Genomic DNA, 15,936 nt, shown 5'->3' with positions numbered 1-15,936 from the left:
TAGACGTCTTCTTTTAGTCTACATGGTTATATCTCAACTTTTGTTAAGAGCATAGAAAAATGCCAGTACTTGTAGCGTTATTCCCAAATTTAATTTTTTTTTCTTTGGAATATTTCTGAAACACTTCTTGAAAAGTAGTAATAAGAATGATTAATAAAAGAAATTGACAAAGCAAATTAAACAAAATTTTGAAACTAAATATAATATAACCAGGGCCGGATTAACCTATAGGCACACTAGGCACGTGCCTAGGGCCTACGAAATTCAGGGGCCTACGAAAAACTTGGAAGAAAAAAATTTGTTGACGAAAATAATTTAGCTTTAAAAACAACAAGTGTATTTTGCACAAAATTATGAAGATACAAATAAAAATATAATATTTTTCGGTAATAAATTATTTTACAGAATCTTATGATCTAATATACACTGGTTATCATAAATTAAGGAAAATTCACAAAAATCGCGATAACTCAAGAAATTACACATGGAATTTTATGAAACTTACCCACAATATACAACACATAGTAAGGTATTAAACAACATAAAAAGAAATTATCAGACATTAATAGTAGTATAGAAATTAGCACATGTATAAAATAAACAAATTGGAAGTATCGGTTTGCAATAGAAAAAGTACCTTTAATATGGAATATGATTGCCTCTAGAAGCAATACAGCACAAACAGCGATGTGTGATGCTTTCAATTATGCGGTCTATCAGTTCAATAGGAAGTGAGAGCCATTGCTCTTCTAAAGCAGTTGCAAGCGTGGCAAGGGTCTGAGGGGGCGGATTGATGGCAGATACACGCCTCCCTAGAGCATCCCAAACGTGCTCGATAGGATTCAAGTCCGGGGATCGAGCTGGCCACTCCATGCGAGTAATTGTTTCCTGTTGAAGATAATCATCAACAATGCGAGCTCTGTGTGGTCTTGCATTATCGTCCTATAACAGGAAGCAATCACCAATTGCCCCGGCATATGGGCGCACATAAGCATCAAGGATGTTGTCTCGATAAACCTGAGCATTCACGGTTCCCCTTGGAAAGACATGGAGGTATGTGCGCCCTCCTAAGGATATGCCTCCCCAAACACAGACACTGCCTCTTCCGTATGCATCTCTTTCACGGATGTTTGATGGATGATAACGGGTCCCAGGTTCTCTCCATATCAAATAACGTCTACTGTCACTTTCTAGACTAAACCTGGACTCATCCGTAAAGAGAACAGGCCTCCATTGATCTGACGTCCAGTGGACATGTTGTCGGGCCCACTGCAAACGGTCTCTCCTATGGCGTGATGTGAGCGGCACGCAAATGGCTGGTCGTCTCGCATACAGACCACCTTCGTGGAGCCTTCTGCGCACAGTTGACGTTGACACCAACCTTCCGGTGGCTGCAGCAAGAGAGGATCTAAGATGTGTCGGAGTAGCGGTTCTATTCCTGCGTGCACTTAATGTCAAATATCGGTCATCGGCACTGGTCGTAACAGTTGGCCGTCCTTGACTGAACCTCCTAGATGCCGAATCTGTGGTTTGAAATTGCCTCCAAAGTCTATGAACCACAGATGGACTCACATTTAGCCATCTGGCCACTTCTGATTGACTCTGCCCTGCCTCTAGTCTCCCGATGGCTCTCCATCGTAGTTCTTCAGGCAAATGATGCCTAGAGGTCATTATTACGAATTGGCTATCTCAGATTTTCAATGTCGCAATCACAGTAAAATTTGTGTGCTTTCTCTCAAACTTGGACTTTTATGCTCCAGGCAGATGACGTAAGCCGAGTGCAGCGCCACTAATTTGCATATTGCAATTTTACTCAGCTACTCTTAGTGGACAACATATGCAAATTTTGCACGGTTTGGCTTACTTTTGAAAGAGTTATCGCTATTTTTGTGATTTTTCCTTAATTTATGATAACCAGTGTATTACTTTTTTGCTATTTTTGGATTCAACGAAATCTTGTATTATGCTGTCGAATTTCAAACTACGCAAAATGTCGTATTCAATAGACATAAGTGCGAGCGATGCCAAACGATCTTGATTCATTGTTGAACGCAAATAATTTTTTATCAATTTTAATCAGGTGAAAGATCTTTCTCCTTCTGCATTTGCATTCATAATTTCAATAATAATTTTGCATTCATAATTCCTTCTGCATTCATAATTTCAAAAGATTTACTTTTGACAATGTTAATTTCCTTCACTTAGTTATCATAGTAGTATCATGAAAACTATGAAGCTATTTGTAGTATAAATATTTCTTGTAATTAATCTCACTATCAATTTCACTGTTGTTGTATTGTTGACGTGAAGTGTTTACATAGTTATCGATCGAACTAATCATAATGGTATTATCGATATCAACTGCAATATCGGCAGTATGTCGTTATTGCAGATAAAGTTCGATGAACAAATTTGAAAATTAAAATCCAAATTAATAAAAATGTAAAAAAAATATGCAAGAAAAGAGGGGAGGAGTGGGGGAAGGAGGGAAGGGGCCCAAAACGGCTGTGCCTAGGGCCTATGAAAAGTATAATCCGGCTCTGAATATAACTCGCATAATATAATATAAAAACACAACAATATGATTTTCAATTCATAAATTTTACAAATCTTTTACTGTATGGTATATCCCCAAACCCTCTACCCACATTTCCCTCCCTCGACTAATGTCGTAATCGGTGAAAACTTAGGATCACTAATGCCATCTATTAGGAAAATAGTGAACTAAGTATCCTAAATTAGAAACGAACTCAGCTCGGGCTTCACAAAATAGATACGTTAATTTTTCTCTTGCCCGAAGTCAAGTCGGGCATCACAAATAATGAACGTAGTAGTTGCCCGAACTGGATTCGGGCGACCCCTGGCAAGGGGTTATTAATTATTATCATAATTTTTTTGTACTGCAAGTGTTTATTCGTAACTTTGTTCGGAACAATATTGCATTCTGTTTAAACATGTTCTTTTCCAATTTTGTTGGCCGGGATAGCCTGGTTGGCAGGGCGCTGGGCTCACGTTTGAGATAACGGGAGTTCGAATCCTGCCGTCCGAAGGCTCTCCCTGTAGTAAATGGTGACTGGCTCACGTTAAATCTGTCGTGTAGCAAAGTACTCCATGTTCCTGTAACAAATCAACACCTCTGGGGGTACTGAATTGGATATTGATCGTTCTCTGGTTCAGGTCAAAATTAAGATCTGTGGACGAATGAATGGATGCGTGAATGAGTCCGCCCTTTCAACGGGTGTGACGTATGGGTGTGGCAAAAGTTGAATTCTTGGCCATAGATGGCGCCCCTGGAAAACAAGAACAATCGAACCCACTCAGCCTTAATGGCCGAGGTCAACAGCAACAACATTTGAAACTTTATTGGGAACAATATTGCATTAATGTCCCGTCTTCAGGTTAAACTTGTTCATTTGTTACGAATTTCTGCCTGACTAAAAGAGGACGTTGTAATCACTCACAATAATTCCGTAATCACTTACGTGGCAGGCAATGGATTGAGCTGGATGGCTTTTTGAAAAGCCCTCTTTCGCACCATATCACATTGTTTATCAAATTTGTTTGTTATTAAATATGGTTTCTTTATTCGATGCACCCATTCGCCACTGAATCAGTCTGCAACATCATCTATAACTATATTGGTAATACCTTTACCATAATGTACCGCCTTCAACTCAAACATACTTACTAGCCTGCCATGTATATAAAAAGGACGATATACGGGAGAAAGTTTTCTTTCCAAATTCTTATTCACTTTAATTGGTATTATAGAATTGAATGTACGGAAAAAGTTAGTTCAGGCAAACCTAAAGTAAACCATAACATTTCAAAGCTTGAAAAAATATTTTAGAAATATCAATATCTGCAAACAAATTATTGCACGACTTCCAAACATCATACTCCTTAAGTAATACTGTCGTAATTGACATTTTGGAATTTCTTTTCACTATTTGAAACTTCATGGACTATTCCAGGTTTGCATGAGTCCACTTTTTCTATGCTTTTAAGTTGCTTATCAATGTGAAAGTGTCCCTAGTGGTATAGCAGCGTCAGAGACTTCCTCTATAACCTACGAAGAATTCATTATTAAATGTATGTAAAGATTTTTTTTTAATGTAAGAATTTTTTTATTAAATGTATGTAATTATATTTAAACTAATTAGTCCTTTCATATTTTTAATGATTAAAATATAGCCGTGATGACTCAGGGGATAGAGCACTTGCCTTCCAATGAGGTTCGGGTTCAAATTCCAGTGACGGCTAGAATTCGAATTGCGCCCCCGGTTCACGCCAACCACAGTGCTGAAAGCCGCTATGGTTCAGGGGATTGAGAGTTCCCCTTCCAATAAGGTAAACCATGTTCGAATCCCCATAGATGGCTAGTCAAAACGAATCCGCATCCGGTATGCACCGACCTCAGTGCTCAGTGCGTCCTCAGTGGTAGATGGATCATGGGTTAGAGTCTCCTTGCCATCAGGCTAAACGTGTGGGGTTTTCACTGTTTTATGCGAGTTAGTTCCATCAAAAAATCCTCCATGGAGGCAAAATTTCTCCGGATACTTGATCCTGGAGTTCCCTTGTCTTCTGGATTGGGTTCCAATTACAGGGCTACGGAGTTGAACATCAGTAGTAGTAATCCCAAAATTTTGGGTCGGCTGTTGAACGCCGGTTATAAAATAAAATAAACCACAGTGCTGACGTAAAAATATCCTCAGTGGTAGATGGATCATGGGCTAGAGTCCCCTTGTCGTCAAGCTAGCCGTGAGAAAAATTCATGGTTTACCTCTCCATATAACGCAAATGCGGATTAGTTCCATCAAAAAGCCCTCCTCGAAGGCGAATTTTTCCCAATACTGGATGCTAGAGCTCACTTGTCTTCTGTGTTGGGTTCAAAAGTACAAGGGTATGGAGTTTGAACATGGGTAGTTGTAAACTCAAAATTAGGTCGGCTGTTCAACGACGGTTATATAATGAGAAAAATAAAAAAATTTCATTCGCGACTGTTTTAAAAAGGAAAGTCTTGTTTTGAGCAACTGGTCAACGTTTTTCAACTCGATTTTTGAAGCAAATGAATTTTTTTCCCACTGTCAAATATAATTTTTATTAATATTCATGCACTAACGGTAAAGTAGTCAACATTTATGCTTCCTTAATCAGTGAGTAAGTTCAAAGAGAGGCAAATGCTTAACCCAAATCAATTGGGTACTTGCACTTCAAGAAGATCATGATACCCACACATGTGCCTTGTGGCAGAACTTTTTCGAGCTGTCTGCGACAAAACTCTCTAGCACTTATATTTTTCCGCTAGATACTTTTAATAATAACAAATATATATGTTAATAATTAAAAAATAACAAAAGCGCTGTCTTTAAAAAAAAACTTTTTTTTTTAATTGAACATGCAATAATTTTTTATTTTACTGATATCGGTGATATTCTCGAGTTTTGTTGGGGGGTGGGGTATGGGAACGAGCAAATTATTCGCATTTTGTAAACAATCATGACAGCGAAAAAATAATTAAAAGTCATGAAATCCTTTGTAGTAATTGCCGAAAGAAAATCGACGACGAAATCACGCGAATCGGACTCCTCCAATGCGTTTTTCGTTTCGAGATTAGGTTGTTTTAATAAATAATATCGTATAAAAAACGGATTTAAAAACAGCGGAGAAATCAATAACAATAACTACCATAATTCGATAAAATTATTGCATTGAAAAGTAAACAGTCGAATGCAAGATTCGAATTTTCCATATCGTTTGAAATATATCTGGATATTTAAAAAACCACGTGAAAATCAATATCGATAACTACTGAAAATATAATGGAAACCGATTTACGATACTATCATAGTAAATTGAGTTCTTCAAATAGTGATTATTTAAAAGCATGATTCAAATATTAAGTGTTAATTTTTGAAGAAAAGAAAAGTAAAATTCTTTACTTTTTAAAGGGAAACTTTCTCTGCAATAACTCTGTAACGTTCTGCGACAATGTCGCCGGGATACATGTGGCTTATGAAGTCAGTGCCAGCTGATAGTTTATAAACAAAATGGCTCGGTAAAGTTGAACCAAGTTTCCCCACGTGAGCTAGAATGTTAACTAACGCGAAGTTAAATAAATACAGCCCCATATCGCTCATAGAATTTGTTAAAATATAATTATTTCTTATCTACGTCTTTTATTTAACTTTGATTTATCATTTGTTAATGTATTTCATTCTTACCGTGATATATTTTTGTTTGTGTACCTGGCAACTTCCATGCGTAATTAGTTTATGTTCTGCATTGCGTCGTATAGTTTGTCTGAGCTAAGAGCTCCTCCCGCCACAAAGTCTGAGATCGTCTGGTGCTATGGAAACAAGAGTGGCGCACTTTAAGGAGGGTAGCTTCTCTTTTGGATTAACACAATATATCCCTTTTTTTCGCCGACCTGAACCGAAGCAACCCCAAAACAGTGACTCCGCACCCCTACTTGAAATAGTCATGCATCGTTACCATAGTCACCACCACAGGTCCAGACGAATGTCTGGGGAAGTTCTTATTTTAGACAAACTATACCTGTTTTAAATAGTGAAAGAATCTTTGTGAAGGAATATAAAAAGTGTCAACTCAGAGAATTGTTAGTAGACCGGTTTGGCTTACTGGAAATAGAATGGAAAGCACAGTTGCTAACGTAAACAAAAGACACTCTTCAACAACCAGTCAGGATCGAGATACCATCACTTACTGACATCCCATTGCTCAGTTGCATAAAACCGAAAAAATAATTTCGGTTTTATGCAACTGAATACTTACTGTTTTCTACACGCATGCATAGCTCGAGATATAAAAAAAAATTCACTTATAAAGGACATTCATTGTTGCTGTTAAATGACATACTTACGATTCATGTCCAGTTTTATGGAAGCTGATTTGGGTGTTGTTGCAATTGTGTTGGAAGCTTTGCAAGTGTAGTTGGTCATCCAGTCCTTGCGTTCTATCCTGTCCACGACCATCTCGTTTCTCACGAATCCCTGGTCAGTGTCCTCATAACTGTCGTCCAATAAAACATCTCCTTTCCACCACGTGACAGATGGTAGAGGATTACCTTTGTGCAACAATTAGGTGAAAATTATTGACAGACATTATGACGCCCCCTTAATACAGTCAAACCCCGTTATAGTGAACATGTTTTATTCCTGGATATAGTGAACGAAATGTTCGCTCCCTTGCGTTGCTGTACACTTATAATATTATATTTTGTAGACATAGTGAAACAAAAGAGGAGAAGAAATTGGATATTATGAACTTTTTTCTGTCTTCGGCTGATTTTATTTTCTTCATTTTTTGGTAATTTTGAAATTTCTACATAAAATAAAACGTATTCCGATTTTTTAAACCATTTATTGAGTGGATTGTAGCCATAAGCCTTTTTTCTTGTTTACTTCTATCTCGGTTAAATTTTTTGTACGCAAGACGAAGAGTACAAAAATAAATAAAAGGTAGCACATTTTTTGTTACTACATACCGTTTTTCAATCATTTTTATTGGTCATTTATTTAAATAATGTGTAATAAAAGGGAGCAGTTTGGAAAAGGTAGCTAAAATTGTTTGCAGTACGAATATAGTGAATCGAAATTTCGGTCTCTTGAACGTTCACTGTAGCGGGGTTTGACTGTATGTATATTTCAGAAATGAAACAAAACATACACATTACAGGTCTGAAATTGAAATTTAGTATAGAAAATATAACGAATCACTGTTGAGGAAACAAAGGAGGGTTTATTAAAAACACCTTTAAATCTCATCAAGAAATTAAACTGGTTTCGATGTTTTTCGTTTCTCTTTACTTTCTTTGATATCAATAACATATTTGTTTCTTTCCCCACTCTTTTCAATATTCATCGTGTGTCGGTTTCTTGTAAAATTTTTAAAAGGAATTGCAATCTTAAGGATGGTCATTACATAACATCTTGTACATCTATAAATAGCAAATAGCACCTGTTATCCGGAAGGGCCATCCAATGAGGTGTACCATGTTCGAATCCCAGCAATGGCTGATCGATACGAATTTCGCATCCGACTTACACTGACCATAGCGCTGACGTAAAACATCCTTAGTTTTAGACGGATAAAGGGTTAAAGTCTCCTTGTTGTCAGTCTAACGATGGAAAGCTCTCTTGGTTTTCCTCTCCATGTAACGCAAAAGTGGGCTAGTTCCATCAAAAAAAATCCTCCACGAAAGCAAATTTCTCCCAATTCTTGAACCAGGAGTTCCCTTGTCTTCAGAACTGGGTTCAAATTTACAAGGTTACATTAGTTCCCGTCAACCCAAATTTGGGTCAGTTATTCAACGACGGTTATAAAATCAGACATGTTTTGATACTTTCAGAACCACCTTCCTCGATACTGATTCGGTTCAATTGATAAGTTTGCCGCTCTTAATGTCAGTATTTTATTTTATAAATATTATAAATGAAGTATACTAACGACGATCGTTATGAAACAATCTATATGTTTGTTCATTTCTTATGCAGAGTATTCATTAGTCACTCATAATATATATGTTTAGAATCCTCATCTGCAGATACACATTAAAAAGAAAAACAATATGGTATAAGTTTACAATCCTGTTTCTTTGGCGACTGTTTATATTATTAAAAAAACAGGTAAAATGAATTAAAAGTGAGATTTTCTAATGAAAATAATAGAGATAGAGATAATAGAATAACTGAAAGATTTTGCATACAGTGAAAGCTCCAAGATACAGAGCCCAATCCAAGGGGTACCCCTATTCTTTTCCTTAGTCATAGATATTTGAGTGAAGAAAAATAATAATACTATTAAGTCCATCGAATCACTACTCAATGAGATCAGGACTAAAAAGCATCTCTAAGCTAGATCAGGCAATCAAACTTGTTTTGATGTTTTTATTCTATTTTCATCGTTGAAAAATTTCGAAGATATTTTTCTTTTTTTTCTCTCCTTTTACGAATGCTCATCCGCTTGATACTCGTCATTAATTTATCAGCAGGGCAGATGTGTTGGGCACCCTTTCAAAGGCGCCCTATTAGGTGGGCCAACTTTACTCTTACAGTAAAGACAGAAAGTACAAAGAATGGAAAAACATCCATGCCTTGTCTGGGATTCGAACCCAGCTCCTTTCTGATGTGAGGTCAGCTCCCTAACCACTACTCAGTCCAGTCGGCATCACTTGAATATTGATTTGTGAAGTTTGGACGAAATGAGAGTGGGGAATTGATGCGCCTATTCTATGTACAAAGAATAAAGATAGTTTATTTATCTTGGGTCTGTAGGGAGAGTCATTTCGAACATGTCAACTTTCATCTATGAAAAAGTACCCCATCATAGAATAGAGTTAGCATGTCCTATATACTAGTGAATTGGAATTGTATTTTTGTACACTACAGTACTCTCTCTCCAGAATTTTATCTGTTATAGAATTCGATGAGCGGGATACCACTAGTTGATTCATTGCTGTTTTGTGAGAAGCCGGAAGAGCTGCGTTAAGATCACCGTACTTTTGAGTGGTGAGGTAGTTACACTACAGGTTTGATAAATCATTCTACAGGGTCAATCGCTTTCTAAATGCTCACCTCCATCCACTTCACAGACGAGAGTGACCCGCGCCCCTTCGTCGTAAGGACCCACAATTCCGTACAGTCTCTGTCCGTACTCATCCATCAGCATGGGTTCTCCAGGGGGAACTGCAAAAGATATTTAAAGAACTTTACACGACATTCATACTACTGGATTAATGCGTGCATTTAAGGTTGTCATATGCTATAGTTTGTCTAAAGTAAGAACTCCACTAGCCATTCGTCTGGACCAGTGGCGGTGACTATGGTAACGAGGCATAACTATTTCGAATAGGGGTGTGGGGTTATTGTTTAGGACATGTTTTGGCTTGGGTCGTAGAGAGAAAGGGCATCTTTTTCGTTGGTCCTTTGTGTTAGCCATAGAGTGATACAAAGCTACCCTCCCTGAAATGTGCTATTCTTGTTTCCATAGCAGCAGACGGCCTCAGACTTTGTGGCGGGGGAGTTCTTACCGTAGACAAACTTTATTTTTAAAATTTATGCGAGTTTACAACGGTTACATATGACTTTTCTTTTAAACCGGAATAGCCTGGTTGGTAGGGCACTGACCCCATGTTCAAGATTTCGTGGGTTCGATCCTTGTCGGCCGATGACTTCCCGTGCAGTAATTGGTGACTGATGCACGTTAAATCAGTCGAGTCGCAAAGTCCTCCATTTTCACATAACAAATCGTACTTCTGGGGGTACTGATTCAGAAGTTTCCTTCTCTTCTGGATTGGTTCAAAATGACAAGGCTACTGAGTTGAACATTAATAGTCATAGACCAAAAGCTGGGTCGGCGGTTCAACGACGGATATAATATATGTATAATATAATACAATACCTTTATCCCTCCATGCAAACTTTGAACTGTCTGTCTGTCTGTAAAATTGTGCACAACGTCAATATTACATTCATTTTCACTGAAATGAAAGCATTTGTGATAGATTCTTTTAAACTGTGGCATATTTATTTTCCTCGGAGAAAGACATTTTAAAAACACAAAAGTCATTGCAGGTCCCACAGTGGACTGATCGTCAAGACACGGCTCCCAGCAGATCAAAGAAGTCAAGCATCACTGGCTACGGTCAGTGTGCGGGTGGGTGACCACTTGAATCAGTCTGTGTAGGGACCGAGGGTGTGCGGTATGGGTCCTCGTTAAACTGTGCTACCGTAAAGTTCTCGATTTCGCTCGCAGGTCGTCGGGGTACCAAAGCAGGGGAGCCATCCCCTCAGTAGAGGATCAAAATTGTGATGGCATGTCTTCGGGTCATCCTCCGGGATGTTTCCCAGACCGTCTCCAATAGCCCATTGTGCAGCTCTAGTGCGACGTAAAGTAACAACAACAAAAAGTCATTGCAGTGTTTTCGGTGGCCCATAAACAGAGTGAATTTTCTCTTAATCATGTAATCAACGCACAAAGAACTAACACGAAGTTGTGTGGATTGAGTCAGGATACAGATCAGGTCACACATCGAACAAACTAAAAACATACTTACAGGAAAGCGACTCAAGATTCATTTTCATTAAATTCTTATCATTGAGATGCGTCGTCGCGATATTAACGTCATCGATAAGTATCGTTATCGTTTATGATTGCGTCCTGGTAAACGCGGCTTCATGCAGATGCTACCATGAATGACCGAAATCAAGAGAATGTCGACTTTCACCGGTGAATGTCAACAATCACATAGTCGCTTTGTGGTGAATGTCTGAAATATTTCTTTATTCGTTGATATTATTATATTTATTCGATATTCGAATCTCTGCTGAACACAGACTAGGAAAAACATCAGTGTTCGGAGTACAGGTTAAATGCCGTGGCAATTATTTATAATTTTATAACCATCGTTGAACAGCAGACGCAATTGCTCCGTATCCTTGTCATTTTGATCCCAATCCAGATGCTCCTGTATCGGTACCCCCAGAAGTATTGATCTGTTATGGAAACATGGAAGACTTTGTGACTCGACAGATTTAACGTGCATCAATCACCGATTACTACACGGAAAGTCATCGGCCGGCGGGAACCGAACCCCCGATTTCTTTGACACGGACCCAGTGCCCTACCAACCAGGCTATCCCGGTTCCTGGGCAGTGGCATTTGACCTTAAAAAACATTGATGTAAGGCATACCGGGCAGTGGCACGTCCTAGTATATAATTCGGACATTTACCAAAGCGACTATGTGATTGTCAACATTCACCGGTGGAAGTCAACAACCACCAATTCCCGTCATTCACAGTAAAAGATTTAGTACGAATAAGATCTTTTGTAACCGTTTTTGTCTTGCAAGCAAAGAACACATCTTACTAAGAAGCTTTTTTTTTTTTTCAATACGAGAGATGACTTATTTGTTATATCTAACTGAAAGCGTTTCTTTTCTTTCATAGAAACGTGTTCTCGATAGTTGATGAGTAATGATTTGATTGTTGACGGAGAAATTTCTTTTTCATTATTAGTTACTTCATTGTTTTTCTGTTTTTCTTTCGTTCCCTTTTACTATTTCACCCAATTTCGAAAAGTCTCATCTTTGGAGACTTTTCGAGTATATAAAAAAAGTCTTCCATGTTTTGAAGTAGGTAATTTGAACCACTCTCTGACGTGTTGTAAAAGTAACATTGGTTTTTTAATCTACTTTCAAGAATAATAGTGCTATATAGAATTGAAATGTTATTTTATTATATCAATTCAACAAATACTTTTCATATATATAAGATATTTGGTTTTAAATTTCACTAGAACTATTCCCGATAAAAGTCTTTTTTTTTAAAGAAAACCTGTACACAAGGCAGCGCCCAATTTTAAATCGCTTATAGATTTTATTAATTTACAAAGTTCATTTCATTGATTTATAACCCTTTGCTAGGCTTGCTACTGATTCCATTCTCACTAAAAAATATTTTTCTTGCGCGGATGAAGATAGACATAATATAAATGAAATAAACGTTTTAAATAATCCAAACGAAAAAAAAGAACGCTCCAAACAATACCTTTCTAAAGCAGTAAAAACAAAAAAACAAAAAGATTGCTGGCGTCCAGTAATATCAATCAGGAATGCATAGTAAAGTAGTAATCGTAGTTAAAAAAAATTAGCAAGAGCCACTGCCCATCCGATGTTCAGTTTAACGTTACATTTTGTTTTGCTGCCTTAAAAACATCTTAGAAACTTGAATTTAGGAAGATGTGTAAAATCTGATTATTACGCAATTTTCTTAAACTAAGTCACATTTCAAAATGACCCCATTATCTTAGTTTTGGTCTAAAATTTCCTTAAAAAAATATTCTAATTATTCCTTATCAAGACTTTTTCTACAAAATATTTTTATGAAAAACTATGAGACGACGCCAACGTTGGTTCGATTTCGATTGGAACGTACCAAACGTAGATACCCTTTTTATGTGCTTTCTAATTCATTATGCAGTCTATCTAACTATATTGATTTTTTGAAAAGAAATAAACTGAATTATGGTTCTCAAAAAAGTAGCTTGTTAAAAACGCTCAGAATAGTTAATAGATCAAGAATAAAGAATTGTGTTAGAAACGCTACTTCTTATTCTTGATCTTGGCTATTTTATTTTACATTGAAAAATTTTGATTAGAAATACGTATGGACATTTTTAGGAATAAATATCTTCTTCATAATTTATTCAACATATTATCATTGAAGAAAAAAAAATTGTTTTGTTAAATTTGATTACCGTTTTCATTACTATAGCATAAAACATTTCGTATAAACATAAAATATTATATAACTTATGAATTATTGATTGGAACGAAATATTCCTGGTTTAAATTAAAATAAAATAACTTTAGGAAATTATGTGATCTTTCCACGAAAGAAAATCACTATTGTAACGTGAAACCCTCCGTTAGTTTCTTTTTTCATTAAAAAAAAAGCACCGAAACAATGATTTAGTTATGGTTTATTTTTTTACCACGCTCACACTTTGGCCTCGAGAAGATTTGCCGATTTTGGTTGATATATCTACTTCGTCAGAATTAATCACGTTCGTAAAAAAAAACACAAAAAAAAACAATTTAATCCCTCCAGCCATATAGAATTTATTTTATAACTTTTTAAAATAATTAATATTCAGCTTTTTGCACTTTTTTTCCCTTTTGAAATCAGAAACACTTCACATTTTTTAAATGAATCGTTTATTAATAAATAAGAAAATAAGAAAGTTTCATAAATTATTTCCTTATTTTGAAAAAAAAAAGAAATCCAAATTAATGTGTAACTTGAAAAAAAAATAATAAAATAAGATAAACCTTATCAACGCGTTTAAGAAAAAGAATAAATTATCTTTAAACTTCTTTCCAAGAAAATAAAATTAATAATAAAAAATAAAAAAGTTCGAATGACTTTTTAGTGAAAATAAAGGACAAGGATGAGAGAGAAAATGACTAATCGGGAAGTTTAATGTTCTCGACAGGTCTTAACGTTAATTGATAAAATGTAAAAAAAAAGAACATTGTTTGAAGTCATTTATTTCTATTTATTTCGATGGAGGGAAAAAAAATTCTTAAAATATGACGTTTGGCGAATAAAACGACAGCCGAAATATATAGATTATTGAAGCTTAAAAACCTTTTAAGCTCACAAATTGAAAAGGAAAAAAAAAAAGGAAGACGAAGAAAATGGCGACAGTGATAGCGTAAGGCTTAAAGACGTAGTTTAATGTGCGTAAGTAAAATTATGTTTTATGGTGAAAGGGAATTGAGTGAAACAGAAGAAATTTTGAGTAACGGAAGGTATCTTCATAATTATTATTATTTTTTTTTTTTTCGTTTGTCGTTAAAATCTTTTCGAATCTTTTTTCTTTTTAAATATAGAGAATATTTTTCTTTTCCTTGTTTCGTTTGCATTTTTGGAACTTAGAGAAAGTCTATTTGATTTAGAGTAGGTCGTACCTGCTCTAAAATCAAATCATGCAAAAAAAATAGAGTCTATGGAATGTCTATATGATTTCGAAGTAAATAATCAAACTTATTTTTTTTTAAAAAAAATTTTATTAAATTCAGTAAAAAAATTTACAAAATTATATATAATATTATAAAATTATATAATGTATAATATTTGCTGTACATGAAAAGCGTCATCTATTGGTCAAAATATTAACTTTATTGCGAATTTCCTTCTTTTTTTTTCCATGGTCCATAACGCATATACATACCTGCCAACTTTTTATCCTTTCGAGGATGGTTTTCCCCAGTGGTAGTAAATTCAAATTTAAATTACAATTCTAGGCAGAAACATATGCTAATTTTGGATAAAGCTTATCTGGACAAACACTATAGTATTTTATATTAAAATATATGCTTAAATTTTTTTAAAAATAGTGGTGGTCAAAAAGATTTTTAAATTGAGTTTATAAATGGAAGGAATATATAGAAAGCATACATTTTACTACCACTTTAAATATAGAAATAAAATTTTACGCCAAATGCGTAAAAGTTGGCAGGTATGCATATACCAATATTTTTTTTGTTTATGGCGCAGAATGATTTTATAGCAATAGTGATAGGGTTTTAAAATAGCTTTAAACTTTGTTTTTAACCTTTCCCTTACATTAAACCCAACATCACATATGAATCGAGAGGCGTGATGGCTCAGGGGATAGAGCATTCGCCTTGCAATGAGGTGACCCTCTGTTCGAATCCCAGTTATTACTGGTTGATACAAATTCCGCATCCGGCTTGCACCGACCACAGTTCTGACGTAAAATATTTCCAGTGGTAGATGGATCGTAGATTCCCCTTGCCGTCAGGCTAATCGTGGGAGATTTTCGTGGTTTTTCTCTCCATGTAACTCTCGCACGGGTTAGTTCCATCAAAAAGTCTTTCACGAAGGCAAATTTCTCCCAATTCAAGAGTTCCCACGTCTTCTGCAATTGGGTTACAACAACAAGGCTACTGCTTTGAACATTAGTAGTCGTAAAATTGGGTTTGCTGTTCAACTACAATTATAAAATAAAATAAAAAATACGAATCGAAGTATAAACTTTCAGGGGTCTGTCCAGACATTTTGTGAAAGGTCCGTTTTTCGTGAAATTGTGAAAAAATTACTCACATTCTTTCAACCAGGGTCCGCTTTTATGAATTTGTGCAAATAGGGTCCGTTATTGCAAAAAAAAAACTTTTTTAAGGAGTTTTTAAACTGTAAAGACATACAAGATTATGCTCCACACTGGAACATTATAATTAAAAAAATTAAATTTTAAAAAATAAACAGCAATAGCTGCTACTGACTTAGAGATGCAACATGCAAATATTTGGTATTTAGCCTATAGTGCTGAACGCAGAATATTCATTTCGGACGAAAAATGGAAGAATCGTCTGCCGAAGACAAAA

General features: G+C 35.8%; 1 protein-coding gene across 1 annotated transcript in view; it reads right to left on the bottom strand.

The window, feature by feature from the left end:
* Positions 1 to 15,936, bottom strand: part of LOC107441370 (protein turtle homolog B) — a 139,330-nt gene that overhangs the window by 72,248 nt on the left and 51,146 nt on the right. Inside the window, exons 3-4 of the mRNA XM_087164627.1 lie at positions 9,597 to 9,707; positions 6,884 to 7,087 (exon numbers count right to left, since the gene is read on the bottom strand). Coding sequence (XP_087020753.1) covers positions 6,884 to 7,087; positions 9,597 to 9,707 — 315 coding nt within the window. The remainder of the gene's footprint in view (positions 1 to 6,883; positions 7,088 to 9,596; positions 9,708 to 15,936) is intronic.

Source organism: Parasteatoda tepidariorum, chromosome 5, assembly GCF_982258835.1.
Source record: "Parasteatoda tepidariorum strain Cologne lab strain chromosome 5, Ptep-v5.0, whole genome shotgun sequence".
Lineage (NCBI taxonomy): Eukaryota > Metazoa > Arthropoda > Arachnida > Araneae > Theridiidae > Parasteatoda > Parasteatoda tepidariorum.
Note: the sequence above shows the minus strand (reverse complement) of the source record. Positions and strands in the feature narration are given on the sequence as shown.